The sequence below is a fragment of the Pygocentrus nattereri genome, chromosome 23 (assembly GCF_015220715.1).
Source record: "Pygocentrus nattereri isolate fPygNat1 chromosome 23, fPygNat1.pri, whole genome shotgun sequence".
Taxonomy (NCBI): domain Eukaryota; kingdom Metazoa; phylum Chordata; class Actinopteri; order Characiformes; family Serrasalmidae; genus Pygocentrus; species Pygocentrus nattereri.
Genome location: NC_051233.1, coordinates 3,644,845 through 3,657,178, shown reverse-complemented (window position 1 = coordinate 3,657,178; position 12,334 = coordinate 3,644,845). Strand labels below are relative to the sequence as shown.

General features: G+C 44.2%; 1 protein-coding gene across 2 annotated transcripts in view; it reads right to left on the bottom strand.

Moving 5' to 3' along the window:
• Positions 1-12,334, bottom strand: part of dcc (DCC netrin 1 receptor) — a 419,056-nt gene that overhangs the window by 176,794 nt on the left and 229,928 nt on the right. For both annotated transcript variants that reach the window (XM_037533426.1, XM_037533427.1), the window contains exons 6-7: positions 11,088-11,242; positions 9,340-9,460 (exon numbers count right to left, since the gene is read on the bottom strand). In XM_037533426.1, coding sequence (XP_037389323.1) covers positions 9,340-9,460; positions 11,088-11,242 — 276 coding nt within the window. The remainder of the gene's footprint in view (positions 1-9,339; positions 9,461-11,087; positions 11,243-12,334) is intronic.

Below are 12,334 nucleotides of genomic sequence, written 5' to 3'. Positions count from 1 at the left end.
AGAAGCTTGAGATAATTTATAAAGGCAACGTCTTTAGGCCGTTCCGTGTTTACATAACACCATTATGCACCCCACAGCAGAATTTCTGTAAATATTAATGTCAAGAGAGCAACGGCAGCCATGCACGTTACCACGGCGATTCCCAGGGTGATGGTGTTATGCACTATGCTGTCGTTTAAAGCAGTCATGTTTAAATCCAGATTTTGAATCCAGATTCCGGACCTGGATTTTGCAGTCACTAGATGACTCAAGGGCTGCGCTCGCATTACAAGCGTAGTTGCTCAGATCCGATCTCTCTGGCTCGATGGTTCACACTCGTTTAGGTAAGTGACTCAAATCGGTCATTAATGTGACGAACCGGCCTGAACTGACCCTCATGAGCTCCTCCTGCTCAGTAACGTCACACGACTGAATCACTGCATCATCAGCACAAACTAACGAGCAGAACGAGCTTCGCTGAGAAGATCATTAACTCTGATCAGCTCCCAGCTTCATTATTAGAGCCAGACGGAGGAGGAAAAGGTGAGATGAGCTGCTTTCCCACCGTTTACAGGCTTTAACATCTGTTCGGCGCTGCTGCCATGGTAACGCTGAATGATGGCGTACGCACAGTGGAAAAAAGCACACAAATTCCGAGCCACTTTCAAATCCTTCATTTGTGCCACTTCAACCAAAGTGCCCAGCCAGCAACATTAACGTTTCAGTTAACCATCAGTGATTACGAAATCCAGGAATGGAACAAAGGTCTGGATAAGACCTTTGTTTGTAAATATCTCGGTACGGAAAAATCCACGCCTGGTTTATTCCATCACTACGGCTGATGGCACTAGTTGGGAAAACTGACCTATTGATGGAGTGATCTGCTGACCACTGCCACAGTTGTCACTGTTACTTTTATCAAAATGTTTCTATTGGTAAAGCAATGGAGAAATTAGCTTTCTATACCACAAAGGGCAGTCGTGGGCTGTAGGTTAGGGAACTGGCCCTGTGACCGGAAGGTCGCCGGTTCGATCCCCAGAGCCAACAGTACATGACTGAGGTGCCCTTGAGCAAGACACCTATCCCCCAACTGCTCCCCAGGTGCTGCGGATAGGGCTGCCCACCGGGCAAGTGCCCTCACTGCCCCCTAGTGTGTGTGTGCTCACTAGTGTTTATGTGGTGTTTCACTGCACGGAATGGGTTAAATGCGGAGGTGAAATTTCCCCGTTGTGGGACTAATAAGGGTCACTTAATGCGTTGGTGTTTTGGTTGACCACAGTTACTCTACCTGTGCTCTTTTCAACCATATGTCCTAGATTTGATTGGCCCTTTCCTGCTCTGGCAATATCCCTTAATTTTCACCTGTACCTGTAGCTTTGGACTTGTTAGGACTCCTCTATGTGCTGCCTTGGTTAGTGCGCCTCTTTGCAAAGTCACTGCTGAAAGGAAAAGGGAAAAGGAAAATCTCTCTCAGGGGAAAATTTGATCTTTTTTTCACAGCACTTGAAGGCTATAGCTGCCCTCTGTGAACATTTTGTGATGACATGGACTGACCGATATGTAAAGCAAAGCATTTCAGATATTTTAAAAGGCAGTGACAAACACATTACCTGCATTACTAAATGCGCCCGATTTTCTGCATGAATAGTAATGACTTTTGGTGTCAAGTCACTCATGGCTGTGAGAAGATCCACTAAATTCACTGAATTCATACCTAAATGAACAACACAATTTAGCCATCGTAATAAACTGGTACATGTAACCAAGTGTATTTAACAGCATTGCAATACTTAAGCCATAACTCAGTAATAAATAATTCATTTGGGTTTAGATATTAGATAATCCACTTATATGAGGACGGAAAATAAGTGAAGAAAGAGGAATTTCCAAAACTGGAGTTCAAAAAAACTGATCAAAAGATTTTGAGAAAACGGAAGATCCTAACAACCACTCGGAAGAGCTGGACGACTCCAAAACTGCAGATAAACAGCACTGAAAGCTTTCGTCTCTGAGAGAGAGGAGAAAATCAAGCCGCCTCAGAGTTGAAAACATCCAGAGCCACCCTTCCACTATGAGAAGACAACGGTGGGTCTGACAACAGACTGACCACCTCAGAGTCCACCTCAGACCTTAACATCACTGGATGTATCTGGGATTATTCGGATCATGACGAGCAGAAAGTGCAACCAAATTCTAAGACTGAACTTGAAACTGAAACTGAACATGAGTCTCCTGAAAAGAACAGAAGTTGCATTACGAGATAAAAACCCAGATTTTATATTTAGGTGTTGGTCCCACTTTATTTGGAAAGTCCACTATAGTCCCCTATACAATATCTACAGACGCTCAAACTGTCAACAAACTATCGGTTGATTCTAAACCATGGTGGGGTTAGGGTTGGGATTTGGACCAGGGTTAAGGCTAGGAGCAGGTGAGGGTTGGGTTTAGGTCTTGGGTTGAGGTCAAGGTTACGGTTAAGTTTAAAGCAGGTTTAGATTTAACCTCCTATTCTCCAGGGTACATTTGGGTTCTTCCATCTGAATTTTCATGACCAAATCATAAAGCAAATTATTCAGTAACTGCATGAAATAAATGTCAGTTTTACTTTATTTATATATTTATTTATAAAAATTCCCCTCAAATGAACAGAAGTGTGTTTTATGATCTCCACATTTCACTACACGCTCACAATTTACTGCTGAAAGCCAAAAATCTCCGACACTCTTTGTGTTATTTTCTAAAAGTCTTGTTTCCAGAGCAGATCACTGAAGAGACACCGTCTGTTTATAGTTTAGAGCCCAGATTTGGGGAAAAATGGGTCGACTTTCAGTAGAAAAACAAAGTTCAGCCTCTTTTATTATAAGGGTTTAAAATGACATCACCGTCTATTAGACTGGAGAGAAGAGCTACAGCCTCACACGACGCCCAGCTTCTGAATGGAGCTCATGGAGTATGAACGTTATGGAGAACAGGACCAAGTGCGTTTGAAGAGGCTAAGGAAATTTAGTTGGATGCAACTTAAAAGTAAATTAAGAATCTACAAAACACTGAAAGTGGACTATCCTAACAAAGCGTTAAAGCTGCTGTGTAATTTTCTGTTGAATATATATTTTTTCTAGCACTGAAACACGAACAGCTTTCACTCGACGGTCGTTTTGACTTTAGATGAAACACATGACGGGTTTCTCTGACGTTTGCCCAGCGCTGTGTATTGGATGGAGTTTTTCAGCACCTAGTTTGCTCATTTTTTTCTCTCATTTTCTCAGTATTCGTCTCGTGTGACCCCGTCCTATGTGTTGTAATTAACATAGCGAAGATTGAGTTAACACTCGAGTCCACGAGAGGCCGTTGAAAAAGGCCATTGTGTGTCCATCAGGTTTACAATTCGACTTAATAGAGGCTGTGATCCTTAACTCTATTGTGCTTTTGTTACACAGTGACAGGAGCAAAGGGGGGTCCCGTAATATGTGTGTGTAGGTGTGTGTGTGTGTGTGTGTGTGTGTACTACTCCTTTCTCCTGAGAGCTTCGGAGGGGGCTGGGGGCGGGTGGGGGTCGACACACTTGGCATCTCATAAGCCCCCCTCTGAAGCCACCGATTGGCCGATGGCATCTGTTGCCGCCGCCACCCCTCCTCCGAGCCTTGGCGACACTACGGCTGGTTGCCTGGCGATGGCTGTGGGTTTTTGACCTTGCCTTGTGCTGTGCTTTCTCTGAGCAGAGAACGCAGCTGCCATCTGTGCAGCCAACTCCAGGGAGCCGCCGCAACGTTGTCTGAGCAGTGATTAAAAAGTGGGAGGAGAAAAAAAAAGAAGGAAAAAAATTCCTGGCATAATCCATCCTTTCCCAAAGACAGATTAAGCCCGTCACAGCGGAGTCCCAATGCTGCTCTAATTGGTTCTCATTTTCTCCCTAAAACGTGTTTAACGAAAGGATCCTGGGCCGGCGCGCGTTAACCACCTCCTCTTTGATTGACGCCTCGTTCCGATTCAGAGGAATCGGTTCATTTCTGGGCTGGATCAGAGCCGTGACGTCCCGATATGAGAAAGGTTCACTGACAGGCACCCCGACTCAAGTCACATGACGTTTTGTTGATTTTATAGTCAGAAATAAGTTCATCTTTGGAGAACAAACTAATTTCTTGCTAATTTTAGAGCTCAAACTCTATTTATATGCTTATGCGCTTTGACTTTCGCACAGGTCATATTTTATGTTTCATAAATAAAGTGTCCAAGCTGACCAATCGCTTTGTTCTGATTGGTAGCTCCGCCCCTTCATGTTCTGCCCCTGTCTTGTAGTCTAGAGACAGACCCTTCTCTCCTGTAGAATGTAAACTCCGCTGTGGCTATTTTTCCAGCGGCATCGGTTCTGCCGAATCGGTTTGATCCAGAGTCGATCCTGACAGTCCAGTCAGAGTTTTCTCCACATGGCAACAAAACGTAATAAACTATATATATAACCCTTTGCAGACTCCAGTAGCTGCTGGGCACCATGTGACACCATGTCAAGCTTGGCGGTAGGTGGGCAGTAAGGACTGTGTTATGAGATTGCATCTGCGTTTCAGGCAGCTGAGAGGCAGTGAGGCAATGGTTTCTCTGGGCATGTAGTTTGAGCGTTGTGACAAAAAGTCCCTGTCCTTTTAAAAACTAGATTAAACATGAGTTAGAGCTTGTAATCTGGGTGGTCCGAGGGTGGACCAGCAGTGGCATCTGGGCATATCCACTGGACCCGGCGATTCCACAGCCAGCCCAGTGAAAACAGCATCTCAGCAGCTGATCCACATGAGGATTTGGAATAATACACCAAAGGAAAGCGAAACACTGGAAGAGCTTATCAGGTCCCCTATAATTTCCCCCTAAATTTGGCAAATAAACAGTAATTGTGCACAATTTTTTTCAAAATGTAAACAGTGATTCAGAGAGGTCTGATGTGAAATGGAGCAATATAGAGAAACTTCTTTACAGTGGTGGTGATAGGAACCAGAAGTCATGTTAATGTCAATGTAATACACCCACCCTGATCGCATGAGGATATTGGGCCACTGTCGGCCCGCCGATGGCAAAGCTGGCGATTCTTTCCTTTCTTTAGTTACACTTTGTAAATTAATTCAGCAAATCGTTTAGTTTAGCACAGGCCTCTCAGTTGTTTCTACTATTTGTCGTGGTTTATTTTCAAAAATAAAAGTCCCTGTCCTTTTAAAAACTAGATTAAACATGAGTTAGAGCTTGTAATCTGGGTGGTCCAAGGATGGACCAGCAGTAGCATCTGGGCATATCCACTGGACCCGGCGATTCCACAGCCAGCCCAGTGAAAACAGCATCTCAGCAGCTGATCCACACGAGGATTTGGAATTAGAGTGAAGCGCCTGCCACGTACATGAACTACAATATCACGAGACAGGAAGCTTGACGGCTAGCTAGCGTTTCATCCACAGCCGTATGAAGCCTTGGGATCAGATCAAAACTTCTAACAAACACACGGGCGACAAGAGACCGCCGCTACCGTGAAGAACCTCGATGCTATCGGAGCAACACGACGGCTTCTCGATGATCCATCCTTCAGCGCAAGCGTCCTTGCGGATGGCCATAAAAACACGCACGCTGAGCCGCGGAACGGCGCTGCCCGCTGGGGGCCGGTCCACAGGCGCACCTCTGAGAAGGGGGATCCAGAGGGAGCCAGAGAAACTGAACAAGACAAACAAGGCAATCACAGAGACAGCGTTTGAGATGGAAAGAGACACAGGAGGCTTCTTCTCAGATGTTTCCCCCACGAGTTTTTATACACATTAAACTGGAGATCGGAAGGTTGTGGGACTCCGGGAATTAGGAGACAGCTTAGCTGAAAGGAAGAGCTTTAGCCTGCGTGCTAATGTAGCTCAGCCAGGAATTCCTTTGGCTAGTCTCTTGGGGCCAAACGTGATCTCACAATGGGAACGTCTGGGGACGACCACGAGAAATTTGGGGAGAAATGTGTAAAATTCCGATTTTAAACCGATCTAACAGCTCAGGAAGGCGGAGCTGAAAATCAGCAGGTGTTCTGTCCAAGCTGATTCCTGATAAAGGTTTATCCCAGAGTGAACTGGGATAAACATAATACTATTCCATAGGATTATATTATCATCTATTACTGTAAGACAACACATGTACATAGACATTTAAAAATATTATGGAAAAATAACAAACAGTTGTAGAAACTTCCAGCAGGGAACTGGTTTTTACAACCCTATTGTGGAAAATTACATGGAAGGGGGCCGTTAAGGTAGGAAAACGCATTGATTGACACCAAAAACAGCAAATGTATAGGAAAAGGCCCAACATGTTATGTGAATGAATGTTTAAGTGATTTTGGAGCATGGTGTGCCAACTTGGTACTAACATAATATTCAAAATCCCATAGTGGATCAGCAGAAAGCTGGTGGCAGCAGTAAGATAGGCTTTCTTTTCTTAATTAAAAAGGGGTGTCAAACTCAACCACTAAAAGGGCCACTGTTTACTACCAGTACGGCAAAACTGCAATGGCAAAATAGGCACACACATTTTATAAGCCGCTTATTCTTCTGGGTCACGGGGGAGGGGGGGCTGGAGCCTGTCCCAGCAGTCATTGGGCAGAAGGCAGGAAACACCCTGGACAGGAGACCAGTCCATCGTGGGGCAGCAGAATAGGCATTGCATACTTTTCATTTCTTTCTGTGGAACTGTTGGCCCATAGATTGCTGTTGGGTGTCAGAACTGTGTTGCAGTGCATGCTGGGGACTGTAGTGCATCTTAGGGTGAAATGGGCTACTAAGAATAGAAAATTCTAAGAAATCTGCAGACCAAGTAGGGCCGGATGACGTCTGCGGGCCTTGTGTTTGACACAGTGAGCGAGTGTGTGAGTGAGTGAGTGAGTGAGTGAGTGAGTGAGTGAGTCAGTGAGTGAGTGAGTGAGTGAGTGAGTGAGTGAGTGAGTGAGTGAGTGAGTGAGTGAGTGAGTGAGTGAGTCAGTGAGTGAGTGAGTGAGTGAGTGAGTGAGCGAGCGAGTGAGTGAGTCAGTGAGCGAGCGAGCGAGTGAGTGAGTGAGTGAGTGAGTGAGTCAGTGAGCGAGTGAGTGAGTGAGTGAGTGAGTGAGTCAGTGAGTGAGTGAGTGAGTGAGTCAGTGAGTGAGTGAGTGAGCGAGTGAGTGAGTGAGTGAGTGAGTGAGTGAGTGAGTGAGTCAGTGAGCGAGTGAGTGAGTGAGTGAGTGAGTGAGTGAGTGAGTCAGTGAGTGAGTGAGTCAGTGAGTCAGTGAGTGAGTGAGTGAGCGAGTGAGTGAGCGAGTGAGTGAGTGAGTGAGTGAGCGAGTGAGTGAGTGAGTGAGTGAGTCAGTGAGCAAGTGAGTGAGCGAGCGAGCGAGTGAGTGAGTGAGTGTGATATAACACTCTTTCACACTGAAACGCATCCATTCAGATCACCTTGGCCGAGTCTCTTTGGCACCACACCAGTACCGTCATGGACTGCATCCACACCTATAACACCTATAGTACCTGCCTCCGTATTTTACATGCTGAATACGCTGTAGCACACAGTTCACTCCCCTCGCTCCAAAAGCAATGAGCAACAGAAACTTCATTTCACAGAGCCGTGAGGAAATCGCTTGCTTAGCAAACTCAACACCGCTCCCTGCACGGAGTTTAGCTGCTGCCTGAGGCCCGGAATTCTTCCCAAACACATGCAGCATTTAGCAGGACATCTGTTTTTCGTGCTGAAGTGCTTTATACAAAAAAGCTACATCTTTCATTTTTACATTTACAGAAAGGGCGGAAACGGCTCTTTGTTTACTTATATATAAATTATATTACAGGGCATATTATTATGCCACAAAGACACTGTGGAGTCAGAACCTTCATCTAATATCCAGTGAAAGTAATAATTTTGAAGCTGAAAGTCAAAAATTGAGTAAAAGCTACAGAGAAGATTGAAGCTCCTAACAGCCACCTGGGAGACCTGGTCGACACCAAAACTGCCCCATCAGATAAACAGCTCTTAAAGCTTTGATCTCTGAGAGAGAGGAGAAGATCAAGTGGCTTCAGATCTGAAAACATCCACAGGTGTTTCTGTCCATCCTTCCACTGTGAGAAGACCACTCAGCGCTGTGGGTCTGAAAGGACGTGTAGCTGATCAAGAAGAACCTCACTGAGAAAAGGAGACGGACACATCAAACAAAGAAGCTGAATGATGGACCGACCACCCCAGAGTCCAGACCTCAGCACCACTGAATGTGTTTGATTACTTCAGAAAATCATCCACCAGCTTCTAAGACTGAACTTTGGAGGAACAGATTTCTTTGAGAGACTGAAAGCGAGACTCCTGTAATAAAAGAAGCTGTAATAAAGGCAGAGTGGACACATTAACTACTGCAAAATGTAATATTATACGTATTTGATGTGGTTTCTGTGTAATTTTCCATTAAATGTAAGTTTTCTGCTGATCATTTTTTCTACTTCATCGCCTTTTTCACACAGCATTATATGAATATCGCTGCTGTCAAAATCTCATATCTCCCAAATACAGGAGAAGGAAAAAACCTGCTTTACTTTCAATGTCAATCAATGGAACCAGAATGTTGGGTTATTAACTTTACATGCAACGTAAAGACCAACATTATTAAATTTGATCAATTATTAATATATTATAAATTGAAAAATGTCAAAAATGGAGAAGGGGGAATTTTTCTCCCGACATGGGTTTATACACTCACCGGCCACTTTATTAGGTACACCTTGCTAGTAAAAGGTTGGACCCCCTTTTGCCTTCAGAACTGCTTTAATTCTTCATGTCAGACTTTCAACAAGGTGTTGGAAACGTTCCTCAGAGATTCTGGTTGGTTATTTGAGTTCCTGTTGCCTTTCTATCATCTGGAACCAGTCTATATATATATAAATATATATATATATATATATATATATAAAGTTTGTGCTCAAACTGCATTGCTATTAGTTTTCAGGTTCATTCTATGTTACTATACTCTTAATACTGCAACCAGGCAAGCACCACTTTCTGTCAAAGTGCTACCTACAGCTGTCTCAGAGTCAGAAAACATCTGTGTGCCACCCTGCCTTACCTGACCTTCCTGCAGGCTGTGTGTGTGTGTGTGTGTGTGTGTGTGTGTGTGTGCACATGCGTGTGTGTGAGCAGATGGACAGTGGCGATAATGGAACAGTTTAGATTGACAGTAACAGGGCACAGGCAGGAATGCTAATAAGTGCCGTGAGCTGCTGATCTGACACAAGTCATTTGTTTCTGTTTTCTCTCAATAGCGCCAAACTTTAGGATTTACATTCAAAAACTGGTCCCAGATCAGCACCGTGGGGCAACTCGGACAGTAACTCATCCACAGTTTCTCACCTGGCTCTAGCAGGATGAGCTGCGCCATCGCCAGGGCATTTCCCGCTTCGTTCTCCGCCACGCACTGGTAGAATCCCTCGTCGGAGCGCACTAGCCCCAGAATCTGCAGGTTGCCACCCTCCTGCGATCCGGAGAGGATTAAGGAAAACTCAGATTATTCACAGATTATGGATTAAGGGAATTGCTACAGATGTGTTTTCATTGGTGTTGCAGTCAAAACACTAAACAGTCACCCTGCGAATGCGCTGTGTATTACAAGGATTAAAGCTGTTTCTTGGAATCCTGGCACAAATGAGTGTGGCTACAGTTACTAGGCTGGATAAGCTTTGCAAAAAAATCCAATTTAATCTAATGAGAATTTGCACAACCTCGTCAAAATCATTCAAATAAACTGAATATTTTTACTTCTTTCTTTGCCACAAACAGAAAACGGACACTGTTAAGATCACATCTGACTGACAGCCGATTTGGTCCGACTCTGAAGACGAGACGACACTAAATTCCCAAATTGTCACCAGTGAGCAGCTTTGAGTCGGCAGCTGTGACAGAAGAACAGCTGAACAACCTGGAATCAGCCAGAAATGGACCCAACACCATTCGCCAGACGTGTCTGATCTTCAGAGTCGGACTAAATCAGACTGAGCCATAAAACTGGCCCAATATCAGGTTCAGCTCAGTTTGGTCAGTTTCTCCAGATCAGTATTAATGTTTTGTTCCAGCCGGTCTGTAAAGCTTCTTACAGCCCGTTTAGTTTGGCGAATGGTGTTGGGTTCATTTCTGGCTGATTCCAGGTTGTTCAGCTGTTCTTCTGTCCCAGCTGCCGACTGAAAAGCTGCTCAGTGGTGATGAAAGTTTGGGAATTTAGTGTAAGAAGCCGGAGAACGAACTGCCGGCTGTACAGCGAGTGGGCAGAGCTCGTTACTCTGTAATCGGGTTGGCTAAAATCTTTGCATGTAAACACAGCCGCTGTTGTCGGAAGAAAACCTCATATCTCCAAAATAGAGAAGGAAAAAAAAATACTTTACTTTTAATGCAAGTCAATGGAACCAGAACCTTTTCCAAGTCATTCCAGCTCATTCATCATGAACTTTACACAGAATGTAAACAGTGACAGGTAATTTCGAATCATGTCAAAAACGTGGAGAAAAATGGAGATTTGAGGATTTGAGTTTATCCATAAACTGTTAGACATGTCATTAAAACTGACCCTACAGTGACACGCTCACTCTAGAGAAAGAACAAGATGGAACAGATGTGGAATTCTTCAGTACCATCATCTACATCTCATCACAGAAGCAAGTCATGACACTGATCTTGTGCATTGCTAAGCACAATCCTGTCATCATCCTTCTCCTCTCCCAGATCCCTGTGGAATATAAGCCTTAAAACGCCTCTTCACATTTTTTGTTGAATTATTTCTCACTCTCCGTGTAGAAATTCTGTTGAAAGTGCAGATTCTAAACTTTCAATCCGCACCACGTTTGTGCTTGTAAGGAGACGACGGGGTCTTTAATTATGTTTTGAATTTGATGAAAAGTTTGTGTTGTATGTACAGTCTTTACTTTTCCTGCCTGTTCGACATTAAATAAACACAAAGACTTGAATCTGTTGGAACACAATGCAGATCAGAGGTCAATCCAGTCTGGATCGAAGGTTTTTAATAGATCATGTAATATAATGCAATTAAATTTGAATGAATATATGATGTAAGTCAAATCTGTCTTCCTCTGTTTCAATTTCTCTCTTACCACGATCTGAAAGTAGTCGCTGGGGATGACCACCTCTCCGTTCTTCACCCAGTGGACGCTGGGCTGGGGGTTTCCGGTCACCGCACACTCCATCTCTATGTCCGTGCTTTCGTACGCGTACGTGTTGGAGGGATAGTTCAGGAACTGGGGAGGAACTGCGGATAAAAAGGAAAAAAGTGAATTTTAGTAATGAGCTAAACAGAAGATCCCTACTTCAGCGCGAATTCAGCCAAACCCAAGTGAACATACTGAAAGTACAAACTCAGGTGAGGATAATTAAGTTGTTTACTGACAAACCACTCAAGTATTTTAGTTCATATTCACATTGCCATAAAAAGGTTTAGTGCTGAACGCCGACCATAGGGGAGCATGTGGGGGCAATGCCAATACCATATCTCATCATATTTGCATTCCAATGTTAGCCACTTTTCCTCAGCAGGTATGTCTCAACTCTACTCAACTCGCTTTTGGTGCCAGCTGCTTCATTTTCCACTGCAGTTACTGTTTCCCTTCAATAGCTGTTCATCATAACAACGCCGTGGCATGAAGGAGGCACATTTTGAAGAAAGAAACCAGAGAATTTGGGAAACAGTATATCAGAGCTTAGACGACGAGTTGACAAAAGAGGGTATGCTAGCAGATATGTTTAGCAATTCTCTCCAACCAGCCAGCAGTCTGCAGCATTTTTATGTCACCTCCTGGGCTCAGATCACCAAAAATCAATAGGTGATGCCGGATTTGCTGAAAGGAAACCCAAAAAAAGGCAAGCAGAGTCGAGTCAAGCCGGTACCATGCAGTGGAGAGGCACCTTAGGTAGCCTAAGCTTTAAACATAAACTTCCCGGCTGAGTACGCAGTTTAGACCAGGGTTCTTCAAGTCCAGCCTTTCCAAATGATCCAAATTGTCACTGTTTTTCGTTTTTTGGGGAAAGATTATCACTCTAGTAGCGCAAAAGCAGCAAAACCAGCACTCAAAAGTAGAAACTCTCCAAGAACACAAGGAGGAACCACTGAGGAGAACCAGGACATGACAGGAGAAACTCGACAAGAGCATGAGGAAGCCATAAAGAGAAACCAACACTCAAGAGCAGCAAATTTCCAAGAGCATGAGGAAGAACCACAGAAAGGAACCAAGAATCAAAAGGAAAACATCTGAAAAGCCCAAGGATGAACCACTGAGAAGAACCAAGCCTCGAAAGAGAAACTCTCCAAGAGCAGGAGGACAAAACACTGAGAGGAACCAAGATT